General features: G+C 48.1%; 2 protein-coding genes across 2 annotated transcripts; both read left to right on the top strand.

The window, feature by feature from the left end:
• The first annotated feature begins 3,367 nt into the window (after window positions 1-3,367).
• On the top strand, window positions 3,368-9,044 carry OGFOD2 (2-oxoglutarate and iron dependent oxygenase domain containing 2). Its single transcript, XM_081966636.1, has 7 exons — window positions 3,368-3,532; window positions 3,676-3,732; window positions 5,149-5,259; window positions 5,620-5,719; window positions 6,060-6,184; window positions 7,097-7,354; window positions 7,953-9,044. The coding sequence occupies exons 1-7, from the start codon at window positions 3,389-3,391 to the stop codon at window positions 8,226-8,228; spliced, it is 1,071 nt and encodes a 356-aa protein (XP_081822762.1). The 5' UTR covers window positions 3,368-3,388; the 3' UTR covers window positions 8,229-9,044.
• Window positions 9,045-9,173: 129 nt separating this feature from the next.
• On the top strand, window positions 9,174-15,949 carry ARL6IP4 (ARF like GTPase 6 interacting protein 4). The gene is made up of 6 exons (XM_081966638.1): window positions 9,174-9,330; window positions 10,008-10,213; window positions 11,307-11,660; window positions 12,422-12,539; window positions 12,974-13,043; window positions 13,450-15,949. The coding sequence occupies exons 2-6, from the start codon at window positions 10,021-10,023 to the stop codon at window positions 13,501-13,503; spliced, it is 789 nt and encodes a 262-aa protein (XP_081822764.1). The 5' UTR covers window positions 9,174-9,330; window positions 10,008-10,020; the 3' UTR covers window positions 13,504-15,949.
• Window positions 15,950-19,268: the final 3,319 nt, after the last annotated feature.

The raw sequence follows: 19,268 nt of genomic DNA, 5'->3' as shown, positions 1-19,268 counted from the left end.
ACGACCACATAATCCCTTGCGGGAGTGGAGTCTGGGCAACTGAATGAAGCTAGCAGTGTGTTTACTGGCCGGATGCCTTTCTTGTCGCCAGTACGGAGTTTTGTTCAGCAGATCAATTCTCATTGTGCCCAGAGAGAGAAATATCTGCCTCTACCTAGGATCGAACTCACAGTTTTGGGTGTCTGGGAATCTGAAAGGCTCAAAGCAATCGATTTCTCTGCTTAAAACGATCCACTTCTCCTCCCCCACATGAAACATTTACCCAGTCTACCACATCCTTCACAATACCCAGCCAGTAATATTGGCTCTGAATTCGGTGCACCGTTTTCTTCTGCCCCAGGTGATTCCCCAGCTCCGTGAAGTGGCTTTCCAGGAAGACTTGACGTCGCCGTTCGAGGTCAACCACCACTTCCCGCTTTTCCTCCTTTTTGGGGCCCACATAATACAGGCAGCCTCCTGAGGAAGGCACAAAGGAAGAAAACATGAAGAAAATACCACGAGAAGGAAAAAGAAGCCAGTAAAAATGGGGAGCAATTATCTGCTACTGTCTCGAATGCAAGGGGCATGGGTAATTTTGCACCTGACAATCTCCCCTCTGCCGCCTACGTTAAATCTTTTCATAAGATGTCCTTGAAATGGTGCTGATCCAAACGGCGGACCAAGGATGGAATTGAAAGAGAAGGAGGGGAAGAAGAGGAGGACGGAGAAGGAAGGAGGAAGAGAAGAAGGGTGGAAGGAGAAGAGGGGAGGTGGAGGAGAAGGATGGAAGGAGAAAGAAAAGAAGGAAAAGAGGAAGGAGAAGGATGGAAGGAGAAAAAGGGGAAAGAGAAGGAAGAGGAGGAGTAGAAGGATGGAAGGAGGAGAAGAGGAAGCAAAAGGAGGGGGATGGAGGAGGAGGGGAGAAAAGGAAGAAAGAGAAGGAGAGGAAGAAGAAGAGGAAGGAAAAGGAAGAAGAGGGAAGGATGAAGAGAAGAAGGGTGGAAGGAGGAGACGAGGAAGGAGAAAAGGGGAGGGGGAGGAGAAGGATGGAAGGAGAAAGAAGAAGAAGAAGGAAAAGAGGAAGGAGAAGGATTTTTGCTGCAGAAACCGCTTTGGGTCCTCCTGCACCCTCCCTCCTTCCCCCATCTTTCCCCTGCACCCTTTCCCCCCCGCTGCCAATCAAGCTCATCCTCCCTCCCAACCTTGCCCAGGTCCCGATGCCTCCTTGCCAGCTTTGGGCTGCTGCAAGATGCAGACATGCCCCCCTCAGCAGCATCTTCTTCTCCCCCTCTCCATCTTTTCACCTTCCACGATGAACTTCTGAGCGTAGCGCTTGAGATTCTTCCGTTTGATGGAGCAGAAGCTGGCCGGGAAGCAGCCTTCGGAGAGGAGGCGGAAAATATCCTCAAACTTGCTGGTGGGGCTGCTGCCGCAGGACCCTTCGCCGGCCACCTCCTCCTCCTCTTCCTCCTCCTCCTCGGCCACTTGCAAGGCAGAGTCCATGTTGCAAGGGAGGCTCCAGCCGGGCCAGGGCCTGGCTTCCAGAGGCAGCAGGGGCTGAAGACCGCTGGGCTGCAGCTGGGAAGCTCTGTCCTTTTATCCAGGAACTGCAGCTGTGCAGATGGGCTTTGCATTCGCGTAAGGGACGAGGGACAAGTATCGCCTTGCTTTGCAAAGCTGTCGGGGAGGGCTCTTTCCTGCTGTTTGCATCTGGATGGGATGCTCTGGGTAGATCTGGTGCCACATCCTTTGGGGCACTGGGGAGAGGGGCAGCAAGGGAGTTGACATTTGACAGAGTTGACTCTAAGAAGAATTAGAGTACTCATTAAAAGCAATTAATAGAGTTCACAGAACAATTAATCAATGCCTCCAGACGTTGTGGGTACTCCAACACTGGAGGTTTTGAAGAAGAGATTGGACAATCATTTGTCTGAAGTGGGGTAGGGTTTCCTGTTTGAGCAGGGGGTTGGACTAGAAGATCTCCAAGATCCCTTCCAACTCTGTTATTCTCTTCTCTTCTAAATTCTCTTCTAATTCTATTCCTATTCCTTTTCTATTCTATTTCTAATTCTATTCTATTCCAATTCTATACCAATTCTATTTCTGTTATTCCCATTCCCCATTCCATTTCTAATTCCTATTACTACTCCTACTCCTATTCCATTCCATTCCATTCTATTCATGCAGCCTCCAGGAATATCCCTGCTAAACCCACCAAGGAAAACCAGTCCAACTGAGAGAGGGTTGGACTGGTTGCTGTTTCCCTGAATTCAAGGATTATTTTGCACAACTCAAGGCAATGTGCAACATGGAGATTTGCTCCCTGGTTATCTTTTTCTGCATGACTGTGAAATGATGTTCCCTTCTCCCTTCTGTGTTTTGGGGAGATGCACAAAAGAATAACTGGTAGCAAGAGTGGAAACCGAATTCACCCATAAATTGCAATTGGTTTGTGGTTTGGCTTAGCCTCTTGGGGGGGGGGGGGGTAGCCACTGGAATTGGCTCATAAGCCACGGTTGGTTGTTCAACCCAAGGTAACTGGGGCTTAATCCTTAACCCAGATTGGAGCAAACCATGCCATAGCAATCTCCCCCCCCCCCCCCAAAGTTGGCAACTTTTAAGATAAGTAGAGTTGGATTCTCCTGCAGTTCCTGGACAAAACGGATGGAGCTTCTTATAATTGCAACAAAGCAGTCTTCAGTCCCTCCAGTCCCGGGCAGCTGGACTCTTGCCCGGCTGGACAGGTGGACTCCAATTCCCAGAATCCCCAGCCAGTGCATTTAACTGCTGCTCAACAAGTGAAATTTCTCCTCACATCAGGACGCAAAAAACCCAGACCACCTATTGAGAAAATATTCCCTTGTAATATTGTAATATTCTCTTGTATTCATATCCATTTCATGTATTCATCATCGTGTTTATCCATATACCAGTTATCTAATTCATGCTTGACAAAATAAATAAAATCAAATAAATAAAATCTTGCTTCTAAGCAAAGGAGCCTCTAGGGGAAAAAAAGGCAATGGAAGCTGCTTCCTTCCAAACTTGCACAGTTGCAGATTTTCCCAGGCTGGCTTGCAAAAATAATAATAATAATCAGGCGGGATGCTCCTTTGGGGGCCATAAAATGGACGTAGCCCCTGTCCAAAGGGGCTCCCCCTCTTTCCCCGGGGCCCTTTGGCTCCTCCGCAGGGCTCCAGAGCTGGAAGATTCAATTTCATTGTTGTGCATTGACAATCATTGTTTGATTTGAAAAGGATGCTCCAACTTTGGCTTTCCCTCCGCTTTTGGAGCCGCGGGGTCATTTGCAGACGCTCCCTGGCGCTTGGATTGGCGGCCGGGGTGCTTTAAGCGACGGACCCGTTGCCCGGACAACGTCGTTCCGCCGCCGTCGGGTCCGGCCGGCAACATGGAGCGCGGCGCGTTGGGGCCGAGCCGGCCCCGCTTCCTGGCCTGCGCCTGTTTCCTGACCGACAACCTCTTCGTGGAGCGCTACGGCCTCCACCTGCGCTACCGGGGCGACCCCGAGCAGCTACGGAGGGACTACGGGCCGGTGAGCCCGGGGGGAAGAGGATCCCCGAGTCGGGCCGCAACGGGGAAGGGAGGGAGGGAGGGGGGAGAAGAAGAGGGAAGGGCTGGACTACTGTGCCCATCCTCCCCGCCCTGCTGAGCCCCGTTTTTGACTCCCCTCCGCAGGTCTTGAGGCAGCGCGGCTGCAGGAGCGAGGAGGACTTCGCGGCCGTCCTTGGAGAGGTCTGGTCGGGCGAGGCTGAGCAGGAAGACCCGTCGCCCTTCTGGGCTTGTTGTTGCTTTAGTTCTGCCCCTTTTTCAGCTGAAGGATCTCACTAGGCTGACTGTGGGGGGGGATCCTTTCTTTTTCTTCCTTCCTTCCTTCTCTCCTTTTCCCTCCTTCCCTCCCTTCTCTCTCATTTGTCCTCCCTCCCTCCCCATTTGCTCTCCTCTTCCTTCCTTCCCTCCTTTCTCTCTCATTTGTCTTTCCTTCCTCTTCCTTTCTCTCCTTTTCTTTCTCCTGTCCTCCTTCCCTTCTCTCCTTTTCCCTCCTTCCTTCCCTTCTCTCTCATTTGGCCTTCCTTCCTCTTCCTTTCTTTCACTTTCTCTCCTTTTCTTTCTCCTGTCCTCCCCCCCTCCCCATTTGCTCTCCTCTCCCTTCCTTCTCTCCCTTCTCTCATTTCCCTTCTCTCATTTGCCCTTCCTTCCTCTTCCTTTCCTCCACTTTCTCTCCTTTCCTTTCTCCTGTCCTCCTTCCCTTCTCTCCTTTTCCCTCCTTCCCTCTCTTCTATCTAATTTGTCCTTCTTTCTTCCTTTCCTCAGCACTTGCTCTTTTTTCTCCTGTCCTCCCTCCCTATCCATTTGCTTACCTCTTCCTTCCTTCCCTCCTTTTCTCTCTCTTCTCTCTCATTTGTCCTTCCTTCCTTCCGTACTTGCTCTCCTTTTCTTTCCCCTGTCCTCCCTCCCTCCCTATTTGCTCTCTCCTTCCTTCCTTCCTCACACACACACACAGAGTAGGTGTATGTTTATGTATATATACAGCCTACACACAGCCTACCTATGTAATTATGTATTGGCTGGAAGACTTGCACTGAACTGTGGAATGTCAGTATTATCTCATTTTGAAAAACCATACAATTGAAGATTACTCCACAGTATTGTTACTGCTCTATATTAGCTGGAATAATCACACCAGCATAATTCTTGAATAATATCCCTATGTAATTAGGCACATTGATAATGTATATGTATATACATGCTTATATAATTACTCATTAGCTGGAAGAGTCACACCGTTGTGGAATTTCAGTCTTATGTTACATTATTTTTGAAGAATCATACAATTGTGGATTGTTCCATAGTATTATTGCCCTACATTGGCTTGAAAGAACCGCACAACTGGAAGATGGTTACGATTCTAGAATTGTATCCTGCCCTTTTTTGTACAGCTCAAGGCAGTGTGTACAGTGACCAAAAGACCTCCATCACCCACAGATTTACGTGTACAAGAACTCACGGACACCCAGTTTCTGGTCCGGCACTTTTTGAATTTTATGAGACCCTCCCGTTTCTGTAAACAAGAAAGCAGAAATCTCCCTTGTATCTGTTTAAATTTATCTTAATTAACAGTTTATAAACAATCAGATTGAATTGTTGCAGGTTGAAAAAGAAGTGCAGAGGAGAAAGGAATTGGACCGTCAATCCAGAGAAAGAAAAGCAATCATCTCTCAGAATTACAGACCAAAGCACCCACACCTATATATTTTACAGGTAAAGAATGTGCTTCGTTGTGTTTGCACATCCTTAATGCTCAGAGGACTCGGAGGAGGAGACCTGCAAATTATGAAGCAAAGTGAGACTAATTTGAGGCTTCACAGCCTTTTCTGACAAAGAGGAAACCACAAAATCTAGTTGTTGCTGATACCAAATCCTTTACTTGTGATTGTGGTTGAGGGATAATTTACTTGGGCAGGAGGGAGCATGTAGCCTTGCAACCTGATCCTATTCCTTAGAGTTAAGAGCTCTGGCTGCAACCCCCAAAACCTGATGCAAGTTATAGGCCAGTTAATCAGAAGTTACATTTATTGTTTCTTTCTCTTGTTCTCTCCTCATCCCTACCCGTTATGGTAGGAATCATTTTTTAACCCAGAATTTTTAGAAACTGTCAAGTACTGCACATCCCAAAATGCTGATCTCCAGGGGCTCCTGCGCCGTGTGGAATCCTTATCAGGTAAAAATGGGTGTTCATTTATCAGTAACCTGCAGGGTGAGCTTACTACTATTTGGCTCAGAAAAGGCTCTGCTTCTCATGCACAGATGAATCTTTCTCACCCTGGCTGCTGAAGTTCCATTCATCTGGGGAAATTCATTATTTTATATGCAAATAAATTAAAAATATCTTGAATTACTGCCTTCTGACCACAAACCTTCTAAACTTTAACTATAAAAAGGAGGGGGGGGGGGGAACCAGACTAGTTTATTTTATCAGCTGGAAAATATATTTACTCCTGATAGGCAATGAAGTGAATTTCTTCACTCCCTTCCCCGGTTACTCCCTTCTTCTACTTCAGATAAGAGAATCTACCGGTTGCCGATATTCACCCAGGAATTCTGCGAAGCTTTTGTGGAGGAACTGGAACATTTTGAACAGTCCGAGATGCCCAAGGGGAGACCCAATTCTATGAATCACTATGGGGTGAGATTTGTATCTGGCAGATGGCAAACATAGGGGATGTAACAGGAAACGATGTGGGAATCAGTTTTGTTAAATGAACTTTCTCATATTAGAGGAAACAGAGTTACTTGCATTCTATTCTGTCTCACTTAAATGCAAAACAATTATCAATGCTACAGAGGGCTGTGAAAATATTAACAGACCCCTCACATCCTGGACATAAATTGTTTCAACTCCTACCCTCAGAACGATGCTATAGAGCACTGCACACCAAGACAACTAGACACAAGGAGAGTTTTTCCCCAAACGCCATCACTCTGCTAAAGAAATAATTCCCTCAATACCGTCAACTATTCACTAAGGCTGCATTACTATTACTATTAGTCTTCTCATCCTTCCTATCACCCATCTCCTCCCTCTTATCACTGCAAGTTGTTGCTTGTATCCTTACGATTTATATTGATATTGTTTCCTGATTGCTTATTTGTACCCTGTGACTATCATTAAGTGTTCTACCTTAGGATTCTTGACGAATGTATCTTGTCTTTTTATGTACACTGAGAGCATCTGCACCAAAGACAAATTCCTTGTGTGTCCAATCACACTTGGCCAAGAAAGAATTCAATTCTATTCATATTGATATTGTTTCCTGATTGCTTATCTGCAATCTATGACTATCATTAAGTGTTGTATCTTTTTATTCTTGATGAATGTATTTTAATCTCCTTATGTACACTGAGAGCATCTGCACCAAAGACAAATTCCTTGTATGTCCAATCACTCTTGGCCGATAAATAATTCTAGTCTTTTCCATTGACATCATAAAAAAACACATTTTTTCAGCCCTTGGGGAACAAAAGGGACCTGAATCTTCTGCTAGGATGCTCATATTTCCTTCCTGTTCTTTACTTTCCCATTTCCCATGGATGGCAGGTGCTTCTGAATGAACTTGGATTGGACGAAACCTTTCTTACTCCTCTGCGAGAAAAATATTTGCAGCCCCTCACAGCGCTGCTTTACCCAGACTACGGAGGGAGCTGCTTGGACAGCCACAAAGCTTTTGTGGTGAAATACGCACTGCAGGAAGACCTGGATCTGCACACACATTATGACAATGCGGAAGTGACTCTCAATGTTTGCCTGGGGAAGGAGTTCACCGAAGGGAGTCTTTACTTTGCGGAATTTAGACAGGTGCCTCTTTTAAAATACACATTTTATACATTTGGTTGTAATCTTTTTTCACATCATCCATGCATGGTTTGGATGGGCAATTAACTACTATGTGATGGGTTTGAGATTGGGTGGCTTTATAAAAAGTTTGCCAAACATTTCTCAGCTCTGCTTCTCTACCTCAAGGTGGAACTTATTTTATATACTGTATCTCTGTATTATTAAAGTTATAATCATCTGTTCCACGGTTATAACTTTGGGTTATTTTCTTTATACCTTTCCTTTATTCTTCTTAGAAATAACTCAGAGCAACAAATAATATCCCTTCCTCCTCCTAGTTTCCCAAACAACCCTGCGAGGTAGGTTGGGCTGAGTGGGTGTGACTGGCGCAGGGTCACTCAGCTGGCTTTTGTGCCTAAGATGAGACTAAATCTCACCATCTGCTGGCCGTTGGCCCAAATCACTCAGTCAGTTTCCATGCTTAAGGCAGGATTAGAACTCTCCGCCTCCTGGTTTCTAGCCGGGGTGTCTTAACCATTAGTTTCCACTGCCTTGATTTGAAGACCACAACTGCCGAAACAAGCTCTTAATTTGGTAATCTTTGTCCACTCTTTTGAAGGATGCCAAGCCTGTGCCAAATTACCTTGAAGTCGAACACCTGCTCTTCTACGGATTGTTCCATCGGGGAGGGCAGCTCCATGGGGCACTGCCCATTGCCTCTGGCGAGCGCAGGAACCTGATTATCTGGATGCGATCATCCGCTGTCCGCAACCACCTCTGTCCCATGTGCAACAGACAGCCTGACCTGGTAGAAGCAGACGGATTTGGAGATGGTTTCACTAGGATTTTGGAGGGCAGCCCACCTGGCACCACAGACGTTTGCTCATTAGCATAGAAAGACGATGGAGGGTGAACTTTTCACCTGGATTTTAATACATTTTCAAAATCCGACTTTAAGGCATCAGTTGTCTCTTCTCTGTGCAGTCCTGAGTGCGCGGCAGGTTGCTTGCAGACTTTTCATTGCCCAACTAGGCAACCTCATCAGTGCTAGAAGGAAGTGGGTTGGAGGAGGACCATGACTGTGGGGTCCTTGTTGCTGTCTTGAGTTTTCTTGCAGACGTTTCAGGACCCAACTAGGCAACAACATCAGTGTAAGGGTGGGTACGGTGCTCCCTTGTTTGTATATGACAATTTTTATTAGAGTCTCTTCATCTTCCAATAGACCTCCCGCCTCCCCAACCTAACCCCTATTAGATAGTATCTCTCCAGCATAACAGCTAAATACCCCTTTTAAATCACGAGCCCAAAAATACTATTTTGAATGCTTTATTTTTAAAGAAGTACCTTTTCTTCTCAGCTACAATAGCCTCCAATGTGAATGCAAAATCTATAATAATATGGTATAGATAATGTGTGGATAAGAGTCTCTGTCGTACTGTCCCCATTTATTTGTATCCATTTCCTGTGTTCTTATTCATGTTTATTCTTATTCCTGTTCTCTTGTACATGAGCGACAAACTAAAGAAGTCAAATAAAAATACATATTTATAACTTCTGGTAACCAGAAAGCCAACAGCTTCAGGAATCTTGTGAGAGAATAAAAATCCCTCCATTTTTAATAAATCCCCTCCAAAAACGTGAGTGGAGAGTAAGGGAGATGGGCGACATAGGAATGTAATAATAAAATAAATTGAATAAATAAAATTTCTAACTGAAAGCAAACTTTTCCTACCTTGGGCTCACATATATTGAGAGGTGGGAACCAAAGTGAGCAGCCTTCGATTTCCCCGACGGACTCATTTACGAACGTACCAACCGGAAGTCGCCGCCACAGTATAGCAGACGGCCCCCGTTGCGGCGGGAGGGGGGGTTGCGTTCGCTTCCCGAGGCAGCCGACGTCCGCGGATGGTGCGGAGAAGCCGCCTTAACGAGGGCTCTGCTCCTCACTCCGGGCCGGGCCTCCTCCGCCCCACCGGCGAGCCGCTTACCTGACTCGGGTAAGTCTTAAATAGACAACGGGGCGAATTCGGATCTATAAAAACCGGAGCAGGTTTGGTCCTTGGCGCGCATGCGCCCCAGGCGGCCCCTCTTGAGACTAGGCGGAGGTGGGCTTATAAAGGCAGGGGTCCACGCGGATTGGCCGGCGGCGGTTTAAATGACAGGTGGGAAAGGGAGGCTTTTCTTAAAGAGGCAGTGCTCAATTCTTATTAGGTAGAAAAGGAAGAATGTTAATATACAATGAAGATTTTGAGAACAAATAGCTGGAAAAACATGGGGAACAGTTTCCCTTAAGAATAAAGTGACTATTCCTAAAGGAATAAAACCTAAAGGAATAAAAATTACAACAATTTTGTTGCTTTTGCATCACTTCAGTTGGTTTGCTTCTCCCTTTAAATCTTAAACCAGTTTAAAAGAAAAATAATGTATGTTCTCTTTCCAGACAGTATGTGTTTTCCTCATGTGATCTATAGCATAAACTTGCAAGAAAATCTATGGTGCCACTTAAATACTTTACACACACCAGATACAATTAAGGTCACATGCAGTTAGTTACCCTGTGGAACTCACGGCCACAACATACCTGAAAAAAAGAAATTGAAATGAATCCAGCGCAGTGGCGAAGATTATTCTTGCGTGCGTGTGTGTTAAAAAGCATTTTGTCTGCCTGAAACAGGACCCAGAGCAAGATGATGGCTCATAGCCAAGCTAAAAAACGCCGGAGGAGTCGAAGTGATTCCCGGAGCCGACGAGACAAAGAGGAAGATAAGAAAAAGAGGAAGAGCAGCAAAGATTCCCGAGAGAGGAAGAGCCGATCCCCAACAAGCAAAAAAGAACCGGAACCTCAGGAATTCAGGACGAGTTTATCCTCTTCCAAAGATGGTAAGGAAAAAATATTTTCCAGCTTTTCCCCAAATCGCAGCTCAGTTTGTACGGCTGTGAATCTGAACCAATGCTCAGATGTGGCTTCCAAAGGAACATTGTTGGAAGACGGGGACCTCTCCTGAACCTTCCCTCTTGGTCCCCTGGCAGTTTAGAGCTGTGATGTGAACCTATGGCTCGCATACCAGAGGTGGAATGCATAGCCTTCTCTGTAGGCACATGCCCTGCCACCAGCTGGTCTTCGTGGGTGCTGGAGTGCCGAAAAATGACCTGAAAATGGCCTGAAAACAGCCTGGAAAATGGCCTGAAAAAATGGCCCGAAAATGGCTAGAAAACAGCCCAGAACACCCCACCACCACCAAATGCCCTGGAAACGGCTGGAAAATGCCCTGGAAACGGTTCAGAAAATGGTCTGAAAACAGCCCTAAAATGGTCTGGAAAATGGCCTGAAAACAGCCCAAAAATGGCCTGGAAACAGCCTGAAAAATGGCTTGAAGATGGCCCAGAAAATGGCCTGAAAATGGCCTGAAAACAGCCTGAAAAACAGCCTGGAAATGGCCCGGAAAAAATGCCCCCCAAATGGCTGAAAAACGGCCTGAAAACCACCTGAAATTCCCACAAAAATGGCCCGAAAATGGCCTAAAAATGGTCCCCAAATTCCCCCAAAGCAGGCATGTGCATGCCGGCCATCTGGTCTTGCTCCTCCGTGCATACACGCATGTACCTGCACAGGTGGTCTAGTTTGAGCATTTGGTGCCGAAAAGGTTTGCCATCCTTGGTTTGGAGGGAGGCTCCTCCTTGGCTTTGATGGGGTAAGCCAAGCCAGCTTTCCCTTCCTTAAAACTTCCACCAGGACTAGGAACATGAGGAATTGGACATTTGAAAGAGGAACCAAGATGGAAGGGTGAGGAGAAGTCTCCACCCTTCTTCCGTCTTTCACCAACGTCCATTTGGAAGTCGCAGCTTCGTTTCCCCCCTGGGGATGATTTTTTCTGGCAGTTCGGTTGCGACATGATAATAAATGATCAGCCAGGTTGGGGGGAGCTTGTGCTGTGGAGCGCCTGCTGATCTTCTGTTCCATGTTGGCTTCTAGTGAAAAAGAAGAAGAAAATAAAGAAGAAGAGGAGGAAGAGGAAGGCCAGCTCCTCTTCCTCCGAGACCGGCTCGTCTTCCTCCTCCTCCTCCTCCTCCTCTTCCAAATCGCCCTCCTCTTCCAGTGCCTCTTCGGACGAGTCCGCCGACGAAAAGCCCAAATCCGAGAAGAAAAAGCAGAGGGGGAAGAAAGCCTCCAAAGGGAAAGACAAGAAGAGGAAAAAACGAAAGAAGAAGAAGAAGAAGAAAGCCAAGAGGGAGAGGGGGAAAGAGGAGGGGGGGAGTAAGAAGGAGGAGACCCCCGGCCCTTCGCTGGACCAGTGGCAGAAGGAGGCGGGCTCCGATTCTGGACCTGGTAAGGCTGGCGTTGGTAGCACGGAAACTGAGTTCCAGCAAGACTGGGCAAAGAATCTCCCCCAAAGAGGGTGGGAGGACCAATTGGGAGGCTGCCATAACATCAAACAGGTTCTCCCTCCCTCCTCTTTCCCTTTCCTTCTTTTCCCTTTCTTTCTTATGCCTTCCTTCCTTCCCTCCTTCTCTTTCCCTTTCCCTCCCTTCGGCCTCTGTCCCCTTCCTTCCTTCTTTCTCCTTCCACCCTGCCCTCCTTTCTCCTTCCTCCCTTCTTTCCTTCCTTCCTCCCTCTTCTTCCTTTCCCTTACTTCCTCCCTTCCTCCTTTCCCTTCCTTCTGCCTGTCCCCTTCCTTCCTTCTTACTCCTTCCTTCTTCCCTCCCTCCCTCCCTCCCTTTCCTTTCCTTGCTTGTCCCCTTCCTTCCTCCCCCTCCCTCCCTCCTCTTCCTTTTCCTTCCTTTCCTCCCAACCTTCCCGCCCTCCTTCCTTCTCCTTCCACCCTTCTTTCCTTCCCCCTTCCTCCCCCTTCTTCCTTTATTTCCCTTCCTGCCTGCCTCCCTCCCTTCCTTCTCTCTCCCTCCCTCCCTTCTCCCTCCCTCCCTCCCTCCCTCCCTTCCTTCCTTCCCGCACTGGTTGTTCATGATGAACAGGGCTCCTCCCACCCCATCCCATGCAGACTAAAAAGCCTGGGTCCTTTCTCCCTCGGGGGGCCAAAGGCAGCCTCTTCTGTGGTCTGTTGAAGAGTTAAATGGCATCCTCTCTTTCAGCCCTCACGGACGAGCAGAAGTTCCGCATCCAGGCCATGAAGCCCATGACAAAAGAGGAATGGGACGCCCGCCAGAGCGTCATACGGAAAGTCCTCGACCCCGAAACAGGCCGAATGAGGTAGGAGCACGGGGGGGGGGGGGGGGGGGGGGCTGGGTTGAATGGGGATCCTTTCCCCGCAATCTTCCTCTTTTAATGACCCCCCCAAATCCCTTGCATCGGGGTGGAAACTGAATGGGGCTGAGTGTTTTCATGGCCAGATGCCTTTCTTGTCACCAGCACGGAGTGGAGCTCTCGCCTCACAATCAGGAGGCTGTGAGTTCGATGCTAGGTAGAGGCAGATATTTCTCGCCCTGGGCACAATGAGAATATATCTGCCGAACAAAACTCCGTACTGGCGACAAGAAAGGCATCCGGCCAATAAACCCTCTGCTAGCTCCCTTCAATTGCCCAGACTCCATCCCCCAAAGGATGATGTGGGTCTTTAAACGATGATGATACATGTTTACGGATAACATATATTCCTTGGGCAAGTCGATGTGTTTCTCTTGCAGGCTTATTAAGGGCGACGGGGAGATCCTGGAGGAAATTGTCACGAAAGACAGGCACAAAGAAATCAACAAGGTGAGTTGACTTTCTGCTACCACAGCAAGCTAGGATGCAGCTGGCCTGTTTGGACAGGATGAGCGTCGTTGACTTCACAGCTAAAAAACGGCTTCAGAATTTCTTATTTCACGGCGCATACCCTTGAGATTTCCACAGACGAGGCGCTCGGTTTTCCGTCTCCACATCTGCACTTCCAAACACTCCGAGTGTGGAGATTCTCAGTCACCCAGAGGTGGCTAAAATTCAGACAGTGAGGAGGGCTGGGGAGGAACCTGGGCCAGTCCTGGAGTCTGGGGAAGGCTCTTGAGGAGGGCTCTGGGTCGGAGGCAGAGAGGGGGTCAGGCTTTGTTTCTGCTGAGCCCCTTCCTCCCCCAACCTGTATTCTCCTCCTCCTCCTCCTCCTCCTCCTCCTCTCCTTTTGCAGCAAGCCACTCGGGGTGATGGACTTTCCTTCCAGATGAAGATGGGGATGTTGTAGTAAACGAGACCGACCCCCGAAACGGACAAAGATGACCTCCTGGCGGTTTGCAAAAGGTTTCGCTCCCCCCTCAACGAGCCACCTTCCGGGGTGCCAGAAGGCAGGCCCAGACCACAGTGCCCGAGCCTTTGAGGTGGGGGGGGGGGATTGTCCGTCCCCCTCTCCCCTTCTGCCCCCAGGGGTCCATGATTTTTCCCGGGGGGAGGGGTTGTCACTCCCAACTGCTGTTCTTCAGCTTCCATGTCTGCTCGAGGTGAAGAGAATGTAATTCCACCGGGTTCTTTTTTTTGGGGGGGGGGAAGAGAGAGAGAGAGAGAGAGAGAGAGGTTGCAGGAGAGGAAAAACCCTGACAAATTCAGCGCTGTTTTTGAGGGGTTGAGGGCCCTTCGTGAGGGATTTCTTGCGGCTAGAGGCTGCCCATCTCCCTTGTCCGCAGTTTGGTGATCTGGGAGGGAAGCTGGGCAATTTCCCCATCGCCTTTGAGGAAAACACCAGCCTTGCAAGCGATGCCCCCCCCCACACCTCCCACATCTGGTCGGAGACTGGGGCCACCGCAGCTGCTGCTTACCAGGCAGGGAGAATGCCTCCCTCCCTCTCCCTGGTCTGGCTGCAGGAGGAGACGAGGGCACAGACTTCTCCTTCTATCCACCTGGCATTGCGCCACTCACACACACAACATCTCCCCCCCTGCCCCCCAGCAAGGAGGCCCAAGAGCTGCCACGGAATCTGGAACGATCCCTCCTGGCCCAATTCTCCTCCCGGCTGCCTCCGCGACTCAGCTCCCCTTTTCGGGGTTCAAGTGGCTTCCCAGCTAATCAGGGAAGGTTAAAAGAACCGTTTTGGGGCTTCCAGAGGGCAGATTCTGGATTTCCTTCGGCTGCGGGAGAAGGTTGGTCCTCCCCAGTTGGTTGGAGCCCAGAGAATGTCTGGAAGGTTGGCACTTGCTCAGCCCCGACGTCGGTTTTGACTTGGGCTTCTGCTCGTGCGAAAGGCAAAGGCGTTGTAGCTTCCTAAGCTTGTAAGAGGAGGTCAAACCTCCTCTCCCTCCCTGGGCTGCTAGCTTAATTCTGCATTGGTTGCAGCAGGTTTCATTTAATTTCTCTCCTCCTGCTGTTATCCTTCTCCTCTTCCTATGCTGCTGCTCCTCCTTCCTTTTCTTCTTCCTTCCATCCTTCTTCTGTTTTTTTTTTCTTCTTTTCGATCCTTCTCGTCTTCCTCTCATTCTTCTCCTTTTCCTTCCATCTTTCCTTCTATTTTTATCTTTCTCTTCCATCTTCCCCTTCTCTTCTTTTTGTTCTTCTCCTTTTCCACTCCCTTCGTTGTGTTCTTATCTTTCTCCTTCTCTTCCTTCCATTTTCCCCTTTTCGTTCTCCTATTCTTCCTTTTGTTCTATTATTTTTCTCTTGTTCCTTGTCTTTTCATTCTTCTCCTTTTCCTTCCATCTTCTCCTTTCCTTCTAACCTTATCTTTCTCCTTCTTTCTCTTCCTTCCATCTTCCCCTTCTTTTTTCATTCTTTTCCTTTTCCTTCCATCTTCTCCTTTCCTTCTAACCTTATCTTTCTCCTTCTTTCTCTTCCTTCCATCTTCCCCTTCTTTTTTCATTCTTTTCCTTTTCCTCTCCTCCTCTCGTGCTATTCTATTCTTATTTTTCTCTTCCTCCTTCTCTTTCATTCTTCTTTTTTCCTCCTTTTCCTTCCCTTCTTCCATCCTCCTCCTCCTCCTTTGCCCAGACAGCATTCAAACCCTTGTCAATCATTCATCCTTGGATAGCCACTTTGTGCAATTTGCACATAACCTACCTTAAGGGCAAGAGATTTCCATTCCCCCCCCCCCATTTCCGATTCCCCCCGTTTCCAATCTTGCCTGCCCTTGCCTGCCCTACAAGTACAAAAACTGGGTACCCCCAGGCCCAGCACAGCCACGTACTGGCCAATTCTTAGCATCCTTTAGCAACCGAACAGCCGCTGAGCTAGCTTATGTAAACTCTTGTTCCCATGACAAGCAGTTAATTATTCATCCGTTCTTAGAACAGGCGTGCCCAGGCTAAATTCACCCCAAAGGGAAAATTCCCCAAAGGGAAAATCAAACAGAAGCACGCGAGAGAAAATAAGGGTCGAGACAGTGAATGTGTGTTTAAAATTCTGCAGAGCATTCGGTCCTGTGGAGCAAAAAGGCGCCAGAATAGTGCCGCTTTCCAAAGCACCAGCTAAAGGCAAATTTAATATTCTTCCTTTGAAATGCGCCAAATGAAAGTGTCCTTTTTTTTTTCTTTTAATTTGGCTGGACTGTATCCTTTGCATGCATCGTTCTCTTTTTCAAAACGGCAAGCCCCAAGAGAAAAGGAGCATTGTCCAAGCGATCAATACTGTGTCATTTGTCCAACTGGAAATGCTTTGTACGGGATGTTGATGTAGCTCATTTCACTAATTAAAAACAGTCTTCAAAACGCCCTTAGTGGACTGATGGCATCCTCTGTTCAGTTTAAGAGGAGGAGGAGGACTGGCCTGGAAGTGGGTGTGTTTTTCAGATTTTTCTGGCAGGATTAAATTCCGGATTAGGATGGGCCACCACCTGGTGAGGCACCGGAAGGAGGAGTGGCTTCCTAAATTAAGAAAGGCTTTTGCCACAAACATCAATGAAATTATTTTATCCACAAATAACAATCATTATCATCACTCAAGATCTGTTTTGGCCCATTCAGACAGTGAGGAGGTTGGGGAGGAAGATGGGCCAGTCCTGGAGTCTGGGGAAGGCTCTGAGGAGGGCTCGGTGTCGGAGGCAGAGGGGGCCAGGGCCATATGCCAGTTATCGGCTGCCTTCAGAGTCAGACATCAGTGGGGCAGAAGAACAGCTGGAGCCTGTTCCCAGTGTGGGCATGCGCAGGGTAGCCAAATGAAGGGAACAGCTAAAGAACAGGGGTCGGCTTGGGAGTAAGGCCACACAGGTGACGATGAATGGCCCCTCCCAGAGGGAATAAAAGAAGAGCGAAAGGGGAGTGGAGTTTGCAGGAGACCATTAGTTCCCTTAATTAAGTTTCCAAGATATTGCAGTGAGTTGATTTGAGGCACAGAGTGCTTAAAACAAAGACAGTTCCCCCCCACCCCCTTGTTTGAAACACACCTTGATTATTTTCGACTGGCAAAGAGAAAGTTACGTGGGAAGCTATATTTGCAAAAAAACAAAAAACAAACCAGGGAATGCCAGGGAAGGTTGAACCCAAAGGAATTGGACACCGGTTAAAAAAGGCCCTGGGGCATTTCTGATCCAGTTCCCGCCATCCTGCTTTGGCAAAGAAACGGAGACGGTGAGCAAACCTTCCCAGTTCCTTTAATGAAAGGTTCACATACATTGGATACAAAGCACAGTCAGGTGGGAGGGTTGAAGATGGTAGCCACATACGACAACAGCAAGGCGCCCGAGACTGTCATGCACACAGAAACGTAGGAACGAAACGAAGAAAAGATGGAACAAGCTAAGTCAATTAATCTCCAATGTCCCAATTGTGCATTTCCACCTGGAATAGCAAGAGCCCTCAGACTTATATACCGCTTTGCAGTGCTTTTACAGCCCTCTCGAAGCGGTTTACAGAGTCAGCCTCTTGCCCCCAACAACCTGGGTCCTCGTTTTACAGAAGGGTAAAAGGCTGAACCAACCTTGAGCCGGTCAGGATCGAGCCGTTGGCAGTCGGCAGAGTTAGCCTGCAATACTGCATTCTAACCACTGGGAAGGAAGGAAGGGAAGAAGGAAGGAAGGATAAAAGGGAGGGAGTGTAGGGAAGGAAGGAAGGACAATATCAGTAGCACTTAGACTTATATACCGCTTCACAGTGCTCTAAGCAGTTTACAGAATCAGCCTCTTGCCCCCAACAATCTGGGTCCTCATTTGACCCACCTCGGAAGGACGGAAGGCTGAGTCAACCTTGATTTTAAATCATTTCATCCCTCTCCTGACTGTGCCCTTAATGGTTAGATTTTTCCTTTTCCGGTGCCAACTGGACATGTTTAAAGATGACATTGGAACAGGTAGAGGGGAAAAAAAGAGGGCTAATAGGAACCCTGCCGTGACGGGGGAGACGGTGCGAGGAGATGGATGCTCCCCAGCAAAGCAGCCGTGGCTAACTCCGGCAGGAAGCCAAATGCCAAGACTCTCGGCTTCGCTGTGGGATACGATCAGCGTTCTTCAAACTGAAAACGTTTTTCCTGTTGGAAAAGGCCAAGAGATCTGCCTGGATGGAAGGCATTCTAATTTGCCTGCTACCCTTACAAGCTGCCTTTCGGGGGGCTTAAGGGGGTGATGGGTGGGAATTGAACTGGGTTGGAGCCCCCTGGCTCCGGGATGATGGGCTGGGAGAAAAAATAAAACTGAATTCGGGATATTTTAGATCAGGGGTATCCAAATCTTGGCCACTTTTAAAACCTGAGGACTTCAACTTCCAGAATTCCCCAGCCAGCATGGGTGGATCTCAATTCCCAGAATCCCCCAGCCAGCATAGGTGGATCTCAATTCCCAGAATCCCCCAGCCAGCATGGGTGGATCTCAATTCCCAGAATCCCCCAGCCAGCATGGGTGGATCTCAATTCCCAGAATCCCCCAGCCAACATGGGTGGATCTCAATTCCCAGAATCCCCCAGCCAGCATAGGTGGATCTCAATTCCCAGAATTCCCCAGCCAACATGGGTGGATCTCAATTCCCAGAATCCCCCAGCCAGCATGTTGTGATCCCCACCCCACCCATGTTGAAATTGCCAAGTTTGCAAAAACAGTTTTACGCCAACTTTTTCTCTTTTTAACACACATCGTGCAAAATGCAGACAGAGACACGAGACGTACTGTGGTTTTTTTTTTCTTTAGAGTTTGCAAATGTTCACACATCAGGTTGTGTCTTGGCTGACGGGTTGTGCAGAGCCAAGAAGGAAAGGATGACGTCTGAAACACAGCGCAGTTCCCTTGGCAATCTTTGTGGTGTCTTTTTTTTTGCGCACGATGTAATGGAGACGCGATGATGGGACGAGACAGAGCAGAAACGCAATCCGTTTGAACACCTCTCCCGCTCCTGGTTTTTTCAGCGTCCATCCCTAACCACTAGGCTTCACCAGACAGAGAAGAAAGGGGGGGGGGGGAATCCCTAAAATAAGTAAGAAACATTCTAGTCCCCTTTACCGTTGGATAGACGGTTTAGGATCATGCAATATGGCTTCCTAAACTACCAAGATTTGCCCCGTACGGTGAATTTTTACTCCGGCACTTTTCAAAGGGAGAGAAAGAGATGCCAGGAGGAGGTTTATATAATAGATTATAAGACTATAAAAAAAGAGCATTTGTTCATTTGAAATAATAATAATAACCACCGAAGCTTTGCGGTGGTCGGAAAAAGGCTACGTTTCACAGTGCAAAAGTTTTTGGAGTTTGGACGTCCATCGATCTGGAGGGGGGGGAGGAAGGAAGGATGGACGTTGTCCCTGCGAGATAAAGAGTGATCCAAGCGGTTGGAGGAGAACGAGGAGACCTCTAAGCAAATATTTAAAAAGTAGCAGCATTGCAGGCCAGTAAAAGACAAGGCTGACCTCCCAGTGAAGGGCTAAAATGCCCCTTGGCAGCAGCTAGAAAATCTGGATTGCAAACAGAGGAGAGAGAAAGGAGGGTGAACAGCCCCCTGTCTTCCCCCCCAAACAAGCTTTGAAACCTCTTTTCTGGTCAGGTAAAGGAGCAGAGAAGCAGGAGGAAAATACAGGGGGTCCTCTATTTATGACCGCAATCGACCCCTC

Source organism: Natrix helvetica (assembly GCF_964273705.1).
Source record: "Natrix helvetica genome assembly, chromosome: 14".
In the NCBI taxonomy this organism is placed as follows: Eukaryota; Metazoa; Chordata; class Lepidosauria; order Squamata; family Natricidae; genus Natrix; species Natrix helvetica.
The sequence above is the reverse complement of the archived record's forward strand: the minus strand, read 5'-3'. Positions and strand labels throughout refer to the sequence as shown.